The sequence below is a fragment of the Montipora capricornis genome, chromosome 4 (genome assembly GCF_036669925.1).
Source record: "Montipora capricornis isolate CH-2021 chromosome 4, ASM3666992v2, whole genome shotgun sequence".
Classification (NCBI taxonomy): domain Eukaryota; kingdom Metazoa; phylum Cnidaria; class Anthozoa; order Scleractinia; family Acroporidae; genus Montipora; species Montipora capricornis.
In genome coordinates, this window is record NC_090886.1 from 19,580,885 (window position 1) to 19,603,333 (window position 22,449).

General features: G+C 40.9%; 1 protein-coding gene and 1 pseudogene across 1 annotated transcript in view; both read left to right on the forward strand.

Moving 5' to 3' along the window:
• Nucleotides 1–16: 16 nt before the first annotated feature.
• The window catches only part of LOC138045755 (aspartate dehydrogenase domain-containing protein-like), a 27,712-nt gene continuing 5,279 nt past the window's right edge, over nucleotides 17–22,449 (forward strand). The window contains exons 1-5 of the mRNA XM_068892363.1: nucleotides 17–160; nucleotides 9,145–9,280; nucleotides 10,601–10,685; nucleotides 16,553–16,702; nucleotides 22,306–22,411. Coding sequence (XP_068748464.1) covers nucleotides 49–160; nucleotides 9,145–9,280; nucleotides 10,601–10,685; nucleotides 16,553–16,702; nucleotides 22,306–22,411 — 589 coding nt within the window. The 5' untranslated portion in view covers nucleotides 17–48. The remainder of the gene's footprint in view (nucleotides 161–9,144; nucleotides 9,281–10,600; nucleotides 10,686–16,552; nucleotides 16,703–22,305; nucleotides 22,412–22,449) is intronic.
• LOC138045027 (uncharacterized) lies at nucleotides 6,057–6,762 on the forward strand (annotated as a pseudogene).

A 22,449-nucleotide genomic window follows, 5' to 3' on the forward strand; every position in this document is an offset into this window, starting at 1 on the left:
CGCTGGCTCCGAAACAACTTTGCAGAGAAAGTAGGAGTCGTGAATTTGATGCAACTTGGAGAACGAATTTTTGAAGCAAAAACGAATCCTAAAAATATTGACATGATTAGCGGAGGACAGAAAAAAAGAAGAGTCGGGGTCGTAGGATTTGGACATTTAGGTAAGATGTTGCTCAGAGAAGTTGGCTTCAAGGCGGGCCCTGAGGCTAGACGCTGAGTGGTAAAGCCTAATGGTTCAAAAATATTTCATTTAAAAATGAGTACTTTATAGTCTGATATTGATTAGTGTAATACTCGAATGGCAAGTCTAGTAGAGCCCCCCTGATTAAGTCTTCAATGTTTACTTTCTCTAGCACTTTAGTCCTCCCCTAGTCATCACCAGTGTAGTGGTTAGTACAGTGGGAAAGTGCCCCGCCCCCGGGAAGGGGGGGGGGGAGGGAGGGGTCTCCCATATGAAAAGGGTAGGGATGCTTTTTGTCTCGCTTAGGGGTGTAAATTTCTGATTTTGGTCTTACTTAGGGTGTTCAGGGCAAAACCCCATCATTTTAGCGGTGAAGCAGGGCTCGAAATTAACAAAAGAATCCAGTCACAATTTGGAAGAATCCAGTTGCTACAAGATGCGAACATTTAGAGAGAATTTCACAAATTTCAGTCGCAAAATCGCTGTGCTGCATTGTGTTGTCAGCAGTTTAGCAAAAAAATATGAGCCAGCAATACTTGTAAGTACTGCTGAAAATGGCGAATAATCGAAGGATGGTAAAGACATATCTCAAAGTGCCCTTGAACGTGAGGTGCCTGGGAATGAAATTAAATCACTGGAATCGGAATGCTAACAGTTAAGCCCAAATATTTTTTGAGGCCTAATTAAGGTTAGCATTTCTAAGGAGTTTGGTCTTTTTCAATAGTTACATTATAACCTCAGTCAGCATTTTACACTGACCGATTCCAGTGATTTAATTTCATTCCCAGGCACCTCAGGTCCAAGGGCACTTTAAGATATGGAAACAAGTCTTTACCCGAAGGATGGAACTGTGCACGTAACATCACAGCAAAATTACTCTACAATTACGTTATCTTCTGAGAAGATTCACCACAAGGAAAAAATAATTTGTCATTTCTTTCTTTATTTATTTTAGCAAAAATAGCAGCAAAGTGGCAACTGCTAACCCTTTTGTTTCAAAAGAGCAAAGGTGACAACAAGTCGCAAATTTGGGACTTCTCCAGATATTTTAGTTGCAAATGCGACTGTATTGGTTGCAATCTCAAGCCCTGTGAAGGTCTCATTTAGGGTTGCAAGCGAAGAAATTTAAAATATATATTCAATATGTTTTAAATATGGTCTCTTTTAGGGGTCAAAAAAGCCTAGCCCACGCCAGATTGGTCTCCTTTAGAGGTTTAATTCAAAGTCTCCCCCCCCACCCCCTGGGATGGTGGATAAGCTACTTACATATAGATCCCCTGACTCTCTCTTATGAGAAAATAAAGGTGTCCTTATTATCCAGATGGACTTTTTGTCTATCCTCCCCAATCTTATTTCAAATTAAAGTTGACTCCCAATGCCTAACTTAAACCATCTGGAGAAATCATAGAAAGTTGGAATGTTGAAATATTATGAATATTCCTAGTTACTAAAACAAGGAATGCGCTACAGTGACATACAATGATCTACATGTACAATGAGCCACAATGACCTACAATGGCAGACAATGACCTACTACAATGACCTCAAGGCTGCTGCCTAAGAAAATTTTAAAGGGGCCCTCAGAGCTAAACGCTGAGAACTTAGGAGCCCAACATATGAAGTGAAAGGTGTTGCTGTGAAAAATTAAGGCACCCAGAGCTATTCTTTGGGAGCCCCAGGCTACCGGGCTCCTGTTAGGCAACAGCCTTGGACCTCCTACAATGACCTACAATGATCTAGATACGATGACCTACAATGAGCTACAATGACCTACAGTGAGCTACAATGAACTATAATGACCTACTACAATGACCTACAATGATCTACAATGACCTACAATGATCTACAATGACCTACAGTGATCTACAATGACCTACAGTGAGCTACAATGACCTACAATGACCTATGTACAATGCTCTACAGTGACCTACAATGATCTACAATGACCTACAATGATCTACAATGACCTACAATGACCTACATTATAATCTAAAATTAGCTAATGATCTGTAATGAGCTAAAATACAAGATAATTTGCAGCTCTGTGGGCACTGCAGCATGTTTGCAGTACAAAGGTTAAAAACATTCCACTCTGCACTCTGAACCAAACAAAACATTGTGGGAAGAATAACTTATTTATAATCTTCTCTTCCTGTTTTCCTGCTCTAATTAATTAATTATTAATTAATTTAATAAGATATCATCGTTGCTAAGGAAAGACCTTCATTTTGTATATTTTCAATTAAGCTTTAAAACAAAGGAAAACGATCCAAGGGTCTTTTTGCAGTTTATTTCTGCCTTCAAGTTCACATGTGTTATTGCTGTCATCATATGGGCTATCATGCAATGGACTAAAATGGATGTTTTTCGCTCACCAAACTCTTCACCCTGATCCTCCTTTGTCTTTCTCTTTGATTGTAAGTCATTTAAGCAGGCCTTTGAAGCTCATATTGTAGGTCATTGTAGTAGGTCATTGTAGGTCATTGGAGATCATTGCAGGTCATTGTGGATCATTGTAGATCGAGGACCTCAAAAACGAAGACCTTGAAAATGAAGACCCACTCGAAAAAACGCACAATTAAGGTTAATTCAAATGTTATTTTAGAAGTGTTCGTCCTAAGAAGATGTAAGGGGCCGATTACATTTACATGAGCCAGGCTGGCTCATTTAGCCGAGAGCCAGGGATAGCGCGGTTAGCCGGGCCAGCGATTCCTGACCACATTACTCCCCTTAAGAGCAAAATGGTTCACAAAATAGTCGTTTTTTATGTTTAAATACAAAATGTATAAGATGGCAAACCTCAAGGCTTCTTTAAATTGTAGAATGGTGAATTTTAACAATGTAGCAAGACTGACTTCCCTCCACTTCTTCTTGTTGTCATCGTTTTTCACACGACATATTCTAAATTCGGTCAGAATAAAAGGTACACTGCGGACTGGGTATAAAACGTGGACCAGGTACAAAACGTGGACTGCAGACTAGGTATAAACAAGGACTGAATTTAAAAAGGAAAAGGAAAGGAAATCAGCATCTCCCACTGAATTCCTTCAAATTTCTCGATTTCTAAACATAAAGCTGGTGACCTGCGAAGGATTTCTTAAATTCATTTTGACTTTCTACTCATAGGTATGCCATGATCTTTCCATCCGGATTTTTTGGCTAAATGGTAACCACATATTGTTGTCTTGTTTATTTTAGACAATTATGGCTTGTTTAAGATGGTATTGGATTCTTTGGGAGTGGTTGTAGATGTTTTTGAGGTAGTTGTAGATGGCTGTAGAATTTTTTGGAGGTGGTTGTAGGTGGTTTTGGGTCGTTTCATGTTTTAGTACCTCCGAGTAGAAAGTGCATCGATAGTGCAGAAGACCTCATTTTTTTTATTTATTTATCCCAACTAATGTCAATCAACATACATAATTACTGTTCCTTTGTGTTCAAAATGTCTTTTGGGCAGCAAAAAAGTGTTTTTCTTACCCTGAAACCTTATAAAACAAGCTTAAAATTGCTCAGACAAAAATCACATAAGTTAGATTATTCATCCCATAATTGGCCTTTCTAATCACATAATCTGCCCAGCAAATTTTGTCATAATTTGCATTTTTTCATCACTCCCTATCAGAAGGCCTGATTACATCAGGCGGGCTGGCCAGGTTTGCCGGGATGTCTTTCAGCCCGGCATTACATGAGGTGAGCCAGCCCAGTTTGGACTAAATTTAGAATATGTCATGTGAAAAATGATAACAAAAACAGCAAGATGTGGACAGAAGTTTGTTTTGCTAAATTGTTATTAAAATTCACCATTCTACAATTTAAATATAACCTTATGGTTTCCTATCTTATTTATCCTTTATTTAAACATAAAAAAAATGACTATTCCGTGGGCCATTTTGCTCTAAAGTGGAGTAATGTCGTTAGAAATCGCTGGCTGGGCTAACCGGGCTGTCCCGGTGAACGTGATTATATGGAAAAATCTCGGCCCGGGATCCCGGCATTACAATGCCGGGGTCTCGGCTAAGCAAGCTGAGATTTTTCCATGTAATCGCAAACCGGATTTTTGTTGTATTTCTCAGACATGCTGGAATCTCGGCTAAACGAGCCAGCCCGCCTAACCGGGCCAGTTTGGCTCATATAATCGGCCCCTTAGATCTGCTTAGGACTAAATCTTCAAAAATAACATTTGAATTACCTTAATTGTATGTTTTTTCGAGTGGGTCTTCATTTTTGAGGTCTTCGTTTTCGAGGTGTAAAATGCAAACTGCAGGAGGCAGACTGCAAACTGGGGTAAAATGCAGATTGAGGGTAAAATAAAATATTAATTACAAAAAAACGAGTCATAAGGATAAAATAAAGAGTGTTCGCACCCGTTCATACTTTAACACTAAAACCCCAACACAGCTCCCATCGTTTTGGTTGCCCCACTGCATGTTATAAATCGGGATTTTCTTCGAACTCTGTAAGAATTGAAGCTGTTTGAAGCCTCACGCGTGCAGAAATCCCCGCGAACGACACTCAAAACCACAGCTGTTTTCTTTGTTGTGGTTGGAAAAAGTATAGCTTCGTCAAGTGAGTTGCTTTTAGCCAAAGAAATCACCGCTCTGTAATTCTACTGTTCATTTTGCTGCACCGAACAAAGTCACCGAGTAATTACCTTGGCTAATAACTCAATTTATTTTGACATGCATGGCTACAATGCCAATTAACAAAGACAGAGATAACATGGATTTTGCAACAATTTGACGTTTCAGTCGGTTTATGCCAATATCCTTGAGAAAAAATTCTTATTTAGGATCCTTCCATTCGCTTTTGTGTTCGTTATGTTTATCCTTTAGTTCACAATTTAGTTTGTTTTGCATCTGGAAGATGTTTATATTTTCAATTATAACCTCTCCCAAGGGGTTATCGTGCATAGCTTAACCAATGGAATCCCCGAATCTTAATTGCTCGGAATACATGAAATTCTTTGTGCATTTCGTTGCACTGAAAAAAGACAACCAGGATTATAACTCTGATACCTTTCAGGTATTCTGAGTGATAGTTGTTGGAATTTCGATCGATATCGCTCGATGCACCGGTGTGAGAAATAACTTTGAACATCTCGATCTTGAAGAGCAGTGTGATGGGTTGTTTGGATTACTGAAGATTGACGTTGCATTGGCTTAATCGATTTCTTCTTGGGGTGCTCAAAACACATACTGCGGTCGGCGGGGACCCCCTCAATGCGGTCGAAAAAGATTATACCATTGAAAACAGCCATGTGGAACATCTGCACGCTACTTGATCGGGATGACTCAGACCGACCTCAAAGATGGACTGCGCTCATAGCCGATTAACTCGCCAGATACAAGATCGACATTGTCGCCCTTGGTGAGACCAGGCTGGCAGGAGAGGGAGAACTAACAGAGAGGAGTTCAGGCTACTCCTTCTTCTGGAGCGGACAAGCGCCCGAGGAGAGACACGAAGCAGAAGTTGGCTTTGCCATCAGAACATCTCTTCTGAGCTAGCCTGCACCCCGAAAGGGGTGAATGACCGCCTCGTGATGATGAGACTCCCCCTCTTCTATGGAAAGAAGTTTGCCACCATCGTCAGCGCCTATGCACCCACCATGACCAACTCAGACGAGACCAAAGACAGGTTCTATGAAAACCTCGATGCTGTCATCTCCGCTGTTCCAGCTTCTGACAAGCTCATCATTCTTGGTGACTTCAACGCAAGAGTGGCTTGTCACTGACAGCAGCTCCTGGGAAGGTGTGCTGAGAAAGCATGGGACAGGCAAGTGCAACAGCAACAGCCTCTTGCTCCTCCAGACCTGCGCCAAGCATGACCTCCTGATCACCAACACTGTCTTCTGCCTCCCTACCCGGAACAAGACATCCTGGATGCACCCCTGTTCAAAGCATTGGCATCTGATAGACTATGTCATCGTCAGGAAGAGGAACGGGCAGGATGTGAGGATCACCAAGGCCATGTGCAGTGCAGAATGTTGGACAGACCACCGCCTCATCGTGTCCAAACTCAACATCCGCGTGCAGCCCAAGAGAAGACCGCTGGGCAAGAAGGTGCCAATTAAGTGAATTAACATCACCAAGCTGAAAGACGGCCCCACCAAGCAAGTGTTTGTTGATACCTTGGAAGAACGGTTGGATGCTATCACTCTGGACAAGCAGGACGTCGAAGCAGCGTGGACCTCTCTCCGCGAGATGGTGTATAACACAGCCATGGAGTGTCTGGGACCCCTGCAAGAAAGCACAAGGACTGGTTTGACGAAAACCACTCCAACATCACAGCCCTGCTGGAGCAGAAACATGCTGCTCAACTAGACCACATCCAGGACACAACATCAACAGCCAAGAAAGACGCACTGAGGAGCATCCGCAGCACTGTCCAGCTCAAACTGCACAAGATGCAAGACTCCTGGCTGATTGCAAAAGCCAACAAGATCCAAGGCTTTGCAGACAGGAACGATATGCAAACTTCTACAGCAGCCTTAAGGAAGTCTACGGCCCCACAAGTGCAGGCTTCTTCCCGCTACTCAGTGCGGAAGGCACCACGCTAATCACAGAAAAGGACAAAATCCTGCAAAGATGGCCCAAACGTTTTGACTCCTTACTGAATAGACCGTCCTCCATCAATGATGAAGCCATTGCCAGACTGCCGCAGGTCCCAGTGAACATGTCACTCGACACTGTCTCAACTGTGGAAGAGGTGCAGAAGGCCATCCATCAGCTCTCCAGCAGAAAAGCTCCTGGATCGGACTCCATTCCAGCTGAAATCTTCAAGGAGGGTGGAACAGCCCTGACAGGCAAGCTTCTGACTCTCGTCCAGATCACATGGGAGAAGGAATCATTGCCGCAAGACTTCAAGGACGTGTCCATTATCCACCTCTACAAAAGGAAAGGAAACCACCAAGCCTGCAACAACCTTGGAAAGTGTTATACCATCTCATGAGAGTGAATGCAGAATGGTTGTTTTCTACAGTAGGTTTTGGTTTTTCATGTAAGGTCCCTCTTTTCAGACAAAATTTCTCATTGTTTCTGTTAAAAAGATGTCCCATTTTGTTGATGATTTAGAAAACCTTCTTAAAGTGCAACTATGATCAAAAAATAAAATCCTCTTTTCCTTCAGATTTTGAATTAAGTGTTATTGCCTACCACTTGACTGGCAAAATATTTTTAGCTTTGATTTTTATCCAAAGGCTGTTTAGGCTGTGAGTTTTGGATTTCGTGGTCCACCATTACTCACGCTCAAAACTGACCATCAGTCGTTGACTCGTGTACTACAACAAGTTGCAACATTGTTGAGACACTTTCTTTGAAAAACACCGTTTCTAGCTTCCAATACCCGCTGTATCTAGAATTTAAACCTTTCCCACTTCCATTCCCCTCTCCCCCTTTCAATTTTGACTGTTTAAGTTTGCAACAAATCTTTTGTCTTGCTAGCAACACTGATAAGGGGGGGGGGGGAGGGGGGGGGCTGCTTTCTCAATCCAGCTCTCTCATAGTAGCTCTTTAAGTACCTAGGATAAAATAAGTAACACCATTGAATGCTCCTCCCACATTCCCAGGCTGTTCCACTCCAGGGGCTTTCAAAAAATTTTGATGATATACCGGTAAGTTAGGTTACTTGTACACTTAGTATTGGGGCTGTCTGTCTGAGTGAGTGAGTGAGTGAGTGAGTGTAAGATTTGTAGGTCTGCAGTGCGAGCATGAATAACAAAATGTTCGGTTTTCTGGAATTACAACAAGTGATGTTTGTTTGCCGCACAGATGGGCCCACTTGTCGCCTTTTTCCTTTCTTAATTTTCTTAATGAAAAGAGAATAAAAACTCTTTGAGTATGTTATTGTCAAATTAACAGATACAGAGATCGTCATGCTAGCTCACGTTCTACAGACATTCTGAAAGGTCAAATAAACAAGAAAAAGTTCACCAGTTGACCATAATATTTTTACTTTTTGCTCCACTTTTCTTTTGAAAAATTATATCTGTATGAAAAATATAGAAGCGGAAGCCGCCTGTGTTTTAGGTGAGAGGGAAAACAAAGCTGAGAAGCCTTTTCAAATCCTCATGTCATTTAACAGCCGAACCAGAAAATAACTGGGTGAAACATGAAAATAAACAGGTCTGTTGGAAGGATGCTTGATGGCAATTTTTTTATTCTCCATCGACACTTTCTAAAAATTTTCTTGTGCTCTTCCTTAAAACTGTGTATCAATATTTCATTACTTTTGCAACAATAGTTCTTTTGCATAAATCATGCTAACAAAATCTGTACCATGCTTAGTTCACATTTTTGAGGGCTAGAATATAATTTTTGGTCCTATGCTTTTGGCAGCAAGTCATGTATTTTGGGGCCACCCATCCAGATACTAACTCAGCCGGACAGGGATAACTTCAATGAACTTTTGTCATGGAAACTGTCAGACGCTTGGAGTACACGCTGTGAAAAAGAAGTTGAACTTCATGTCAGCCTTGAAGCCTAATTTGTTTCTCGATTCCCATTGATTTCCGATCTTCAGTCTTTCTGGGTTTAGTATGTAACATCCTGGAAAACAAAAAGCAGCTCAGCTGGCAGTTATGAAATAAAGTACTGTGTCTTGAAGTTACTGCACTACCACACATATACGCAATGCGTGCCTTTTTTTTGACAAAAAAGTTTTCTCTTTGAACTTCTTTTAGTTATGATGGAACCACAATTTGTCAGGTGCAAAATGTACATTTTTCAGGGCATCTTGAAAACAAAGACCCTTGAGACCCTATAAGACGAAAACGAAGAAAGTAACCCTGAACCCTCAATTTGGTTAACCCTAGGCCTAAAAGCCAACTTTAGCCCTAGGGATAAACAAATTGAGGGTTTTCGGTTACTTCTTGGTTTTAGAGTCGTAGGGTCTTAGGGGTCTTTATTTTCAAGACGTCACCCCATTTTTCTTGTTAACATGTTAAATATTTTTATATCTCTGTCATTGCAGGACAATTCTTGGTGGGTGAGATACTTAGAAGAGATGACCTTGAATTAACTTTTGTTTGGAACAGAACTATTAGTTTACTTGAGGGACAAGTAGATGACAAATACATTTTGAAAGATCTTCATTGCTTCAAAGAAAGGTAAGGTACTTTCTTGTAAGGATCTAGTAGGGGGCGGAGTTGTTCAGCAGACTGAACGCCACATGAAATCTTCAAGCTCGATTTTCAAGGGTTTATTTTGACGCCAAAATTGCAACTTCTCGGATCTCCTGTCTCGATGGGTTTTAAGATAATCAATTCCAAATTTTCAATTTTAATAGATGATTGTACTACCCCAAATACGGTGTTAGGAATTTTTCATTTGTCTTCGGAGACTGATTTTATGGTACTTTTTCTGCCCAAATTAAGTTTGAGATGGGAGTTTCGACTTTGGTGCAGGATATTTCCTTCAATTCTTTACGTATCTAAAATGCCCCACACTGTATTGGAGTGCATTCATCTGTGACTTAGATGCGGTTATTTTCACAATAAAGTGAAGGGGCAGGAGCCTCTGGAGCAGACTCGGTCATTCTGAGTTTGAGGCCTCAAAACTAAAAGGCAATATTAAAAACCAAAAAACTAGATCTAGAACTTTATTCAAATAATTCGATCTATTAGCTTTAATTTTGATATAAATTATAGTTTGTCCATAGTAAATAGAGGGGAATGGTTATGAAACCCGACAAATTAATTTTTTTGTTGTATGTTTTTGTTCTCTGGGCCTTGACCATTGCACAAAAGACAATAGTTGTTTACTCAGTACTGAGGGACTAACCAATAGAAACATGTTGGTTGCATAATTCATGCATAGTGTATGAGCGCAAAACAAAAGATTGTGCATGGTCAAATCTTGGCATCTTTGTTTGCCCCTTTGATGTTTGCCGAGCTTCCTAACCATTCTCATCTATTAACTATGGTTTGTTCCTATGCAAAAAATAGTGGTGGAACAATTTCATTTTTCCATGGACACCTCATTTTCCTTTACCGAGACCTTAAACCTAATGCCAGACAACTCTGTTTGCTACACGTAACTAAAAGTAAATTTGTTGTTGCCTTAAATAGGCAAGTAACTATTTTTGTCAAAAGAATGGCAACTAACTCAAAGCAACTTTGTAATTTTTCTGAAACATGTTCAATGGAAAACAATATACTTGCGGGATGAAGTCTCCTGATTGACCTTAACTTTATGAACCGTAAATGTCAATCCTTCTTGTCTTGATGAAGATGTCTTTATGTAAAACAATAATGGACTTGTTCTTTCACTTTCACTTTTCCTATTTCTTTTTGTCTTTTTTCTTTCAATATTTAAAATTTCTGGTAAAAAAACTGTCACTATAGTAAAACAGTGATGATTATAATGACACTGTGGTACTTAATGCAAAAAAGTTCTTCCTGTAAGTTATGCTGTTTTTGTTTTTTGAGGACTCCAGATTTGATCATAGAAGTTGCTCATCCCTCCATAACAGCAGAATATGGTGAAAGCTTCCTTGATGTTGCTGATTATATGGTATTGTGGAACGGCATGACTATTCCAAGAGTAGGGGTAGGGGGTGAGGGGTAGGGGTGGGGTAGGGGTAGGGTTCAAGGGCTTTTTAAACAGCTTTATTTCTTTTCAAATACTATAACATTTATCTTTAAAAAGGAGTCCAAGCTGCAACTTGTACTTTACAAAGACAAACATCAACTTTGAGTTTGCAAGACATATTTTGATCGATCATCTTCAGTTACAATTTGAACTTACGTCATATGTTGCTGTTAGAATTTAAATTACCGTGAAACGTTACAACAATACTAAGTGCAAACGATCAAATAATTCGCATGCAAACGGTGTATCAAAGGAGAAGTGTTTGATGGCGGGAAATTACAACAACACCAAAACGTACAGAAAACTAGCATTAAAACATGAATGTACGTAAAAAGTGAAGTGTCATGGCAAAGGAACAACACACACAAGATGGCGGATGTACAGAACACGTACTGCTTTATTCCCCACACCATGTACCTGCTGCAACCACTGACCTGATGTTACATCTCCCCTTTTTTTTAGCAAAAGAAAAGCAAGCAAACGAAGGAAACACAACTGAAAAAAATACAGAATTAACAAACAGTGGCAATGCAAAACTCCAGACAATGTGACCACTGGAGTCATGTTTCTGTTCTAAATTGAACACAAGACTTTGAGAAATGTTACAAAACTGTTCCCACTGTGGCTAAAACTTGACATAGTCTTTGAACCTTGAAGGTTCTCTAACTGTCCTACTGGACCGTGTGGTAGTAGCCATAGACATTTTGACTGGTGTTGACCCAGGATTCTGCAAGGCTCCTGCACAGGACATCTCAACTTCAGTGTCTGTTAGGTCTTCATCAGATGGGGCTGTGCATGCAAACTCTGATGCCTTGGGCTCTTCAGTTCTTAGCAAATGGCGACGCTTTCTTCCGTACTCTCCCGGCTATGTTTCAACCTTGTAGGATCTAGGTGACGGAAGAATCACTGTAACTTTAGCAGGTTTCCACCGGTTGCCTTCTCGAACTCTTACAAACTCGCCATTCATCAGTGGTGGCAGCTCCTTCGCTGTTTTGTCATGCTGCAGCTTCTGCTTTCTTTGTGTTTCTTTTAGTTTAGGCAAGACATCTTCAGGATCATACAGTTGGGGTGGCGCTTTAACATTTCTCTGGTCATTGGAATTTGGGTTCTCAAATGCCTACCCATTAACATTATTTTGCGAGGGTGACAAGTTGACTTCCTCCAAAGGAGTATTCCGACATGAAGGGAGGGCTTTGTATGGGTCGTTAGCTTTCTCAAGCATTGACTTAACTGTTTGGACTGTTCTCTCCGACTGACCATTTGACTGGGGGTACCCTGGAATTACCCCAGTGCTGGTCATGGAAGGAATTAATGTTAGTTCTGGCCACTTGGAGTAATAATCAATAGTAACAAGGTAGTTTCGACTCTTCTTGTGTAGGAGGTCTGTGCCAACCTTAGCCCAGGGCAATGGTGAGATCTCGTGTGACCTCAGTTGTTGAGACTGCTGACTTGGTCTACATGTATGTTCTAAACTTACTGGACAGTTCTTAATCTTCTCTGTCAGATCTACTGTTATCCCAGGCCAGAATCATACTTCACATGCTCTCGCTATTGTCTTGTTGATTCCAAGGTGTCCCTCATGAAGTTTCTCAACCATCTCCCCTGCTGAAACTCCTAGGGACAATGATCTTTTGCCCCTTTACGATAAGCCCATGTGCTACCGATAATTCATCTCTGTAATTCCAGAATTCCTGTGCATTGAGGGGGACTTGACCTCTGGAATCTGGCCAACCAAACAATATTACTTGTTGAAGTTCCGACAGGATCTCATCTTCCTTAGTTGCTTCCACGAACTTGGCCAACTGTTGGTCTGAAATAACATACTCTACTAATTATAAGTTGATGTCTAACTGCTCAGCATTTGTCAGGTACTCTTTTAAATGGGCTCGTGATAGAACAACCGCTAAGTGTAGGCTTTCCCCACGCTTGTACACTACAGCGTTAGTACTGGACCAGCATCCGTTGCATGGGCAAGGGTGCTACATGTAGAGGCTTCTTTATAATGGCCTCCAAAGGCTTATGATTCGATCCAACTATAACATCACGGCCCATAATATACTCTGCAAATTTGGCACAACCAAATACCACAGCCAAAAGTTCTTTTTCGATCTGAGCATACACTGTTTTCCCAGTGCCACAGAACATCCTGATGTAGTAACTGTCTCAACGGTGTGGTGAGGTCTGACAGGTTTGGAATAAACTTACTGACATAGTTGACCATTCCCAACAGCCTTTGGACACCAGCCTTGTCTGGTGGTCTGGGCATCTCAACTATAGCTCTGACCTTTTCCGGGTCTGTCCTCAAACCATCCTTGGAGAACACATGGCCATGGAACTTCACTTCATTCTGATGGATATGACACGTAGAAGGTTACTGTCTCAGGAATGCTGCAAAACAGCCCCCAACTGCGTGTCATGTTCTGCCGTATGGCGGCCGTGTATGATTATGTCATCCATAATGACCTTCACAGTTTATTGATCATCAGTCCTATTTGCACTGAGGTGTGATGCAGGTCAGACTGAAGACAAAGATCCTGAGGATCAATGCAGGCAGTGATGAGCCAGTCACAATTGAAGGAGCAGAACTGGTGGAAGTTGAGTCTTTTACCTATTTGGGCAGAGTAATGGACAAAAGTGGGGGAACTGACGCAGAAGTAAAAACTAGGATTGGCAAGGCACGATCAGCATACAACATACTAAAAAAGGTATGGAACTCCAGAGAACTTGACACATCCACCAAGGTACGTTTGTTTAACTCAAACGTTAAGTCGGTATTGTTGTATGGAGCAGAATCATGGCAGACAACGAAGGCATCTATGAAGAAGATCCAGTCTTTTATAAATCAGTGCTTACGTAGAATCCTAAGAATCCACTGGCCAGAAACCATCAGTAATGAGAATTTATGGGCAAGGGCGCAGCAAACTCCAGTGGAAGAGGATATCCGGCGAAGGAGAAGGAGATGGCTTGGCCATATGCTACGCAAACCACCTAGTAGCATTGGGTGTCAAGCCCTGAACTGGAACCCCCAAGGTCAATGAAAGAGGGAGACCACGGAACACCTGGCGACGGGAGCTTGAAAAGGACATTAAGAGGACTGGACACACATGGAAACAACTTGAAAGGATAGCACAGAACAGAGGAGACTGGCGAGTTATTGTTGGTGGCCTATGCTCCAGGAGGAGCAAAGGGCCAAAAATGAAAAAAATGAAATGACCTTCACACCTGGTAGCCCTTCAAAAACTTGCTCCATTCTCTGTTGGTAAACCTTTGGTGCAGATTTAATTCCCATTGGCATCCTCAAGTATCGATACCTTCCAAAGGGGGTACATGTATTAAATGTCAGAAGTTTACTGCTCTTCTCATCTAACTGGATTTGGTAGAATGTTTTTGCATCCAAAGTTGAAAGCACTGTGGCTCCTGCACAATTTGCAGTAATGTCATCGACTAACGGTAATGGGTAGTGTTTTCTTTTAATGGCCACATTAGGATCTTTTGGGTCCAAGAACACACGAATAGACTCATCCGGTGTATCAACACAAACAAGACTGCTCACCCAATCAGCTGGGTCATTCAAGGGTACTTTCTCTAGGATTCCAGCCTCTGCCATTCTGTCCAGTTCTTTCTTCAATAGCTCTCGTTTAGAGTGGGGAACTCGCCTGGGTGGGTGCACTACAGGAGGAACCAAGGGGTTGATATTAATGTGATACTTTCCAGGGAGACACCCTGGAATACTTCAGGGATCTCATCTAGAATGCTGTTATATTTAACGGCATTTATGCGCTGGACAAGATCCATCTTCTCGGATGTTTCCCTACCCAAGAGGGGTACATAGTTTCCATCAACAACTTGAAAACAAACTTGATACTTTTCCCCATGCACCCAACAAGGCAACTCACACTTTCCAACAGGTTTAATACACATTTTGGTGTAACTCTCTAACTTTGCTGAGAAGGATTGCAAAGGTTTTGTCGTGATCTTGTCAGAAGCAGCTTTAGGTAAGACATTGCACTGGGCCCCAATTCTTGCATTTTTCCAAAACTGACATTAGTCCTTGTTTTCTTTACTAATTGCCCCAGTAAACATAACCTCAGCATCAGAGTCGCAATCATCAAGAGTATTTACCTGCTTCTTTTGCCCCTCCTGGCCACAACACATCTTTGAAAAATGGTTCATTTTCCTGCACTTGTGACAGCGCGTTCCTGCAGCAAGACACGAAGCTGGTGCATGCGGAATACTACAATTCCCACTGGGTCTTGTGACCTTTTCCGTCCATTACATCCACTTTCTCAACTCTGCTGTTCTCTTCTTTTAAGCTCTTCATGTGCTGTTTGCTTGTTTCAGCAATATGAGCAGCTTGTAACGTTTTCTCTAAACTCTGTTCTCTCTCCATCAGCCTTTCCTTTGAGTGTGGATCTTTGAGGCCCAGCACGAATCTTCTTTATCACCAAGGTCGCAGTTCTTAGCTAGAGTTTTCAAGTTGCTACAAAATTCGTCCACTGTTTCTCCCTTGTGTTGTTTTCATTTGATGAACAGAAAGCGGTTGAAGTGCCTTGATGTCAACGGAGCACAAGGAGCGTTGAACTTTTCTTCTACAGCCTCAATTTTATCCCAATCTCCCTCAGAAGTCCAAACAAATTTGAAAACATCTCCACACATTCTTTTCCTAGCACATGAAGCAGCATGGCAACTTGAATCTTTTCCTCTTTTTGGTGGAGTCCGCTCCCAACTTTGTAAAGATCCCAGGACATTTTCCAGCGTGTCCATGCTTGGGCTTTGTTTGTCGCCGCACTCAATAGCAGAGGCTCAGGCAGTTTCAGGTCTTCCATCCCGATTCTGACACCATGAAGTGTTATGGCAAAGGAGCAAGATGGCAGATGTACAGAACAGTGCTTTATTTCCCACACCACATGCCTGGTGCAACCGCTGACCTGATGTTACAAAAAGATAGAGTTAACTCTGCATGTTTTAGCTGCCTATTTAGATTAGGATTTTCCCAGCGGACACTTGCAACTGAAGATGATTGATGATCGATCAAAACATGTCTTGCAAACTCAAAGTTGTTGTCCATTTTTTATGAATACTAGTTTGTCTGCCTTTTTCCAGGCCACAAACATAACATAAATATATATGTGCGAAAGATGTTACTGAAGATATGTCTAACAAGTCAAACAAAAAACAATTGAATTCATTCTGAACAATGCATATCCAGCCATTCAGGGTGCAGAAGCTGTGACTTTCTTTGGCCATTCCCAAACAAAGTTGAATGTTCAACTGCTTTAACTATTAAAGGGAACCTCCACTAAAACAAGAAAATGACTTCAAAGTACAGAAGATAACGTTTACAATCTAAAATGTTCGAGCTGTTTTCCAATGAAAGTGTTTGTATCCAAAATAAATCAATTTCAAAAACCTTGGTTTAGGTTTTCAAATTTTCTGGCTCTACCATCTTGATTAATTGTGATGTGTCACAGATCCCCTATTGTTCCAAAACAAAAGCTTTCTGTGTGAAAACAATAATGGTAACCACAAAATGTCACAATAATATACCTGGGAAATTTTAAAGGGAAATTTTAAAGTGAAAATCAGTGATCATTCTAAAATTCATTAATTTTTTTCATTACAAACACATTTTTTGAAGGAAATAAAATTTGGCAAACAAATTTGATTTTAAACATTAGTTTGTTGGGTTTGACATAATTATTATTCATCAGCCAGAGTGGAGGTTCTCTTCAAGGGTTTTTACTTGTATGTGATGTGATATTTTGTCAATTTAACACATTGTTCTTTAGATAGGTTCTCCTACTGCTTTTGCAAACTCAGATGTGGAAAATAAGTTGAGAAAGAAGGCATCCAGTGGCAGGCACGGAATTTATATACCAAGTGGAGCACTATGGGGAGGATCTGATATCAAGAAAATGGCAGACAGAGAAACGTTACAGGTGATGCTACAATTGTTTCATTGGTTGGAATATAATAGCTGAAAATGCAGTAAAAGCTGATGCTCAAACAAATGCATCTAAAAATACTTGAAATTCTTTTATTAGTAAATTTAGATCTTTTGCTCTTTGATTTTTTTTTTATGATAATAGGGACTAGCCCTCTAGTGTCCTCTACTTACTGGAACAGGTGCCCTGCAATTAGCATGGCCTTGAGAGTGTTTAGGGTACACTGGTCAAAAAAGGAATACCTCCTACGGTTTTGGCAGTATACAAACTCCTGGATGCCCAGACCTATAAGCCTTGATTGGGCGTCAAACCGTAGCCAATCAATGCATAGACTAAAAATATAATACATAATTATAACGCTAAAATTACTAATTCTAACCTATTTGTATGAAAAATAAAAGACTATATGTACATAAGTATCTTTACAGAAAAATAATAAATATATATGATTTTAAAAAATTGATTGGTTTCTTCAAAATCTTAAACAAGTGTGCAATGTTCAGCATACTAGTGATGACTGACTTTTGCATTTGTAGTGCTACTGAATCACTTTTTTCCTCCAACTAGCTGCTTTAGTGCCTTAGTGGCACAGTCGGTTAGTGCGCAGCCTTGGTGCAAGAGGTCCTGAGTTCGCTTCCCAGATCTCGCATCCTTGTTTCAACTTCTTTCCTTTCCGTGTAACTAAGTAGCTTTAAATACCCATAAAACAGAGGACTGATGGAGAGGGGGGAGTAAAATGAGCGCACCGTCGATCTCGGGTTTGTCAGTTGAATTACTGTTACAAGTTATCGATGTTAAATATGGTTGCTTTACTTTTTTGACTTTTACTTTACTAACTTCTCTAGCTTCCGAGAATGTCCATGATGATGTTGTACTGTGTCACACGATGCTCGGTCTGCTGCAGCTCCCAACACAGTGGCCCGTCCTTGGAGGTCTTCGCAGCAGCCTCTCTTCAGGGGCAGCTCGTCTCTATCAGTGACACTTCCTTGCTCTGCTTGTCCACAATAGTCGCGTTGACTCTGTTAGCCTTCACATGCGTGTTGTCTGCATAGAGAGGAATGTCCCAGTAAGCAACCGCCCACTCATTCTCATACATTGGCTTGGGTTGGGCTTTCGAGTACCAAGGCCCCACCGACGAAACAAGGTTCAGCGATCTGATCACTTCAAAGAACAGGATCTTAATAGCATTGTTGTACCGCGACAAGTACTTTGACTGAGCTTAAGCGTCTCACCCCGCTAGAATGTGTGAAACCCTTTCTGTAACTGTGCCACACATACAACGTTCATCTCCGCTCAAAGCAGTCCCAGTCTTCCTGTGATAGAATACTTTTGTTGGTAGTAGCTGCTGGTACAATTCTTGTAAACCAACAATGACATCAGTTGGTGCCTTCTTCCAAAGGTGGAGCCAGGAGAAGCAGGCCTTCTGATTTAGATTCTCGTCTTCCCATCTTTCCCTTATCGTCTTACCCTGCCATTTTTCTCCCTTCACAGTTGCTCTTGCTTCCTTCGGCGAAGCACTAGATAGACACTCCTTCACTTTCTTCCCTTCTACTTCTTCTTCTTTCTCGTCAGCATGGTGGACTACCAACTGCAAGGCATAATGAAATCAGAAAAAAAAGAACCACAGCTGCAATCACTTTCAGGCAAAATCATACTACCATGCACCGCCAACAAGCAAGATGATGCAAGGTTAGATATTAGAGCAAAGGGATTCTGGAGTAGGCAACAAGATGCATTTTTTGACATTAGGGTTTTTCACCCGAACGCATCGAGCTACTGTACCGAAGTACCAATATCCCAGCACTCTATAGACAACACGAGATGGCGAAGAAGAGGGAGTATGGTGACAGAATAAAGGAAGTCGAATATGCTGTATTCACTCCACTTGTGTTTTCAACAACGGCTGGAATGGGGAAAGAGTGAACTGTTGCATAAAACGCTTAGCCAAGCTACTTCCACAGAAGCGAAAATCACACTGTTGCATGGATGCGATGCACCTTATCTTTTGTCTTTATACGATCAGCTGTTATGGCAATAAGAGGCAGTCGTTCTGCTTCAAACCGGAATCCAGATGCAGACATTGAACAGGGCTACAGTGAAGGCCACTTAGAGTCTTTTAAAATCACATGTATATATAAATTATATATTTTTTATTTTTGTTTTCAGTGTAAATGAACAATGAATTTAAACTGTTTTTATAATTGGAACAGAATTTTTTTTTGTTTTTAATAATTTTTGTATTAACTGGGTGATTTCAATAAAGTGTTAGATTTATAATATTATGAAATGAATCATAAATTGAACTGTGGATATGAAATCAAGTGAAGCCATGATCTTCACAGTTAGGAATGCAATTTAAGCAATTGCATAGAGAAGCCTGAGAAATTCAGGACTTCAGCCCTGTTGAAGTCTTGAAATTTTCAGGCTTCTCTATGCAGTTGCTTAAATTGTTTTCATAACTACGTGGATCAAAGCTTCACTTGAACTTTTTAGTTGTGACAGAGACTCGCCTTTTCTGTCTTCTCCTGTCAGTAGAACTGCTTTTTCGTCAGAAAGGACTGGTGTCAGACTTAGGTGACCCTAGGTGTCAAAACCTGTATTGACCAAGCACCATCAACAAGGCCGTACCTAGAAATTTTTGACTGGGAGGCACAAGTCGTTATGATGGTCTGGGGGGGAATACTCTCCCAAAAAAACTTGAAATGCAGAGGCACGGAAGTGCTACTTTCATAGATATTTCGGCAAAAGTAAACCTTAATTACCGGCAGTCCAAGTTTAGAAAGACAGGTACTTTTAGAGTTTAAGGTTTTGTGAACCTTGTTCTAAAGCTTTCTGGGATGATTTTGAATTTTTTTTGTTCTCCGGTACTCAAAAGACCATTAGTCTCACTCAGCAAGACGTTAAAGTTGGTGTTCTATCAAGATTGTGCCCCGTACTTAACTACTTTCTTCTTATTGCAAAAATTTATTTATGGGATTGTAGAAGAAACCAGACTCTACCGAATATCAACAGTTGTAAAGCTAAAATTTTAATTAAATGTGAAACAGAAAATTATATTGGACATATCAATAAAAAAATGGAAGTTTTGAGGGCAAATTGGCGAACTTTCAATTTAGTTAATTTCAGCGTCTCCGTTAGTAATTTAATGTAAATAAGCAATATTTTAATGTAAAATGGAATGTTAGTGTTAGTGCTGTGTTAAAAACAAATTGTTGTATACTGTATTTTGCTTTTACGTATTGTAATTTAGTGGTTTAAGTAGGAAATCGGGTATGTAATTGTGTGTTTTGGAATTTAATAATTAAAAATACATTTTAAAAAAAGGGTTTTGTGAACTGGTTTTACCAGTCTTGTGTTTACCCAAAAAAGTTGTATTATTATTATTATTATTATTATTATTATTATTATTATATAGCTGAATTTTCCCCCAAACAGTGCGCGCTCTCATTGGTTATTTCGAGGTCACATGACATCTAACAATAAAACTGTTTCCCGCCAAGTCTCTGAGCGGGCAACAGTGCAAAATCTATGACGTCAGAGGGTAACAGCACTGTTACCCGCAATGAAGGAGCTTACGAAACGAGGACGACGACGGCTACGAGGACTTCATTTAAAAATACAAGTTCGCGTTATTCATATCACTATAGTCTCCCTCGCAGCCGTTTTTTGGATGTCACGCAACGTCCCCCCACGTTGCGTGACATCCAAAAAACGGCTGCGAGGGAGACTAGAACGTTGCGTGACATCCAAAAAACGGCTGCGAGGGAGACTAATATCACTACGAAACTATTTCATGTCGTTTCGCGTTAAAAATGTGTAGTAACTGTCGAGGAATTAAACTGGTATGAGTGAGTTGGATGCGAAGAGAGAGAACTGAAAATTCATCGTCATGTGCTAACGTCCTCCACGGAACCTTGAATTTGGTCATTTCACGTCGTCATTTGGAAGATGACGGCAAAGAAATGAACCAAAATGTAAAACGCACGTGCAGAGCCATTCTAAACCTATTGTTTTGTAGCGTCGTCGTTGCCATCGGCGTCGTTGTTTCGTAAGCTTCCTAATGTTGACCGACGACCGCCGTTGTTGTTGCCATTGCACGTTTTTCTTTTTGTGCTATATAAAAAATCACTTAATGACTGGTCCCTCGGGAAACAGTTCATTTTGTTTCCCCCGAATTTCAATGTTTCCCTCGGCTGCGCCTCAGGACCCTCAGGGAAACATTGAGATTCTCGGGAAACAAAATGAACTGTTTTCGTCGGGACCAGTCATTTAGTGTTTAGTATTTTACTATTGAATGTATCACTACCCAACAGATTAGTCTATGATGTCTCCAAATGGATTTCCTTCAAAAATATCTTTATCGATTAATTGCAAATTTCCAAGTTCATTATGGCACAGAATCGGCAATATAAATACGTGTACTGACTTAGGTAACTCTGGTCTGGTAAATGACCTCAGGTTCAGGTATGTGATCCATCCCACGATGAATGAGCAGCATCCTTAGGCCACTCAAACGTTCCTCATTCATTATTATTTCTAGTATGAAATGTGAACTGCGGATGGAAGGATCACCCAACTTCAATTTCTGGCATGCTTTGCTGTCTTAGCTTTCTTGCAGTGACATACCTCATTCTGTTGCTTGTTTCCATGAAAAGCGATGTCATGTTTGTTTGTTTGTTTGTTATTTATTTGTTTAAGCAGGTTGAAGTTTTGGCAGCTATTCAGCTGATGTGGACTCGCTATACCCACCCACCCATATACACACAGAGGACAGCCACAACACCGGGAACTTCATCCCCTACTCTTCTCGAATAGTGTGTGGGTTCTTTAATGTCCCACAGGGAACTAATGAACATGGAAGTTATTTATGAGACAGCACCTCCGGCTTATCGTCCTTATCCGAGAAGACTTGAAAGTCTAACCATTTGCGAATGTAATTACAAAGGCAGCACTTTCTCCTCAGTTATTTAAAGACCCCGAGTGTTGGTCCGGCCGGAATCGAACTCACGACCTCCCGCATGGAAGCCCGGTGCTCAACCAACTGAGCCACCGGTGCGCGTTTGGACTAGTCCCGTGTCTTCGCAAAAATTGAAGTCTCTTCAGCCATGTTTTCTTTCTCTTCTCACACATTCATTGGCAATCACAACTCTCTTGATTATTATGCCCGAGAAAGGTCTGGGGAGAGTACCAACACTAATCTTTGCAAGTTTCGCCAAGCATATTTAATCACGAAGGTTACAACCATCCAAACACATGGAAAACTATAGGGAAATGTTAACGGACTATTGTCTTTGAATATTGCTTCCCTTTTGTTTGCTGTTTCACAGAGACAAGCGAATCGGTTGTGAAAAGTTTCAAGGTAGTATCAATAAATTTCAAATTATCTGCCCAACACTCCAGAAAGAGACAACATTAATTTTTCTTTCAAATATATTTGTGTGGGGGGCAACTGCCTCCCTTGCCCCTCCGCTAGCTATGGCCAGGCCATCGAGGGCATTTCAGTGGGTTATGAGAGCTTATACTTACAAGCCACCACAGCTGTGACATTTGTGCAACCAGAGTTGAGATTGCATACTAAAAGGATGTATGTTATTTAGGGGCTTAAAGTAACCATGAAGAAACACCCATCTTGCTATAAACTGAATGAACCACTGAAGACCAAGAATGCACAGGTCAAATCAGAAGCTGTAGTCCTATACGATGGCAAGTCTTGGCAGTCTTTGTATATATAGTGTCATATT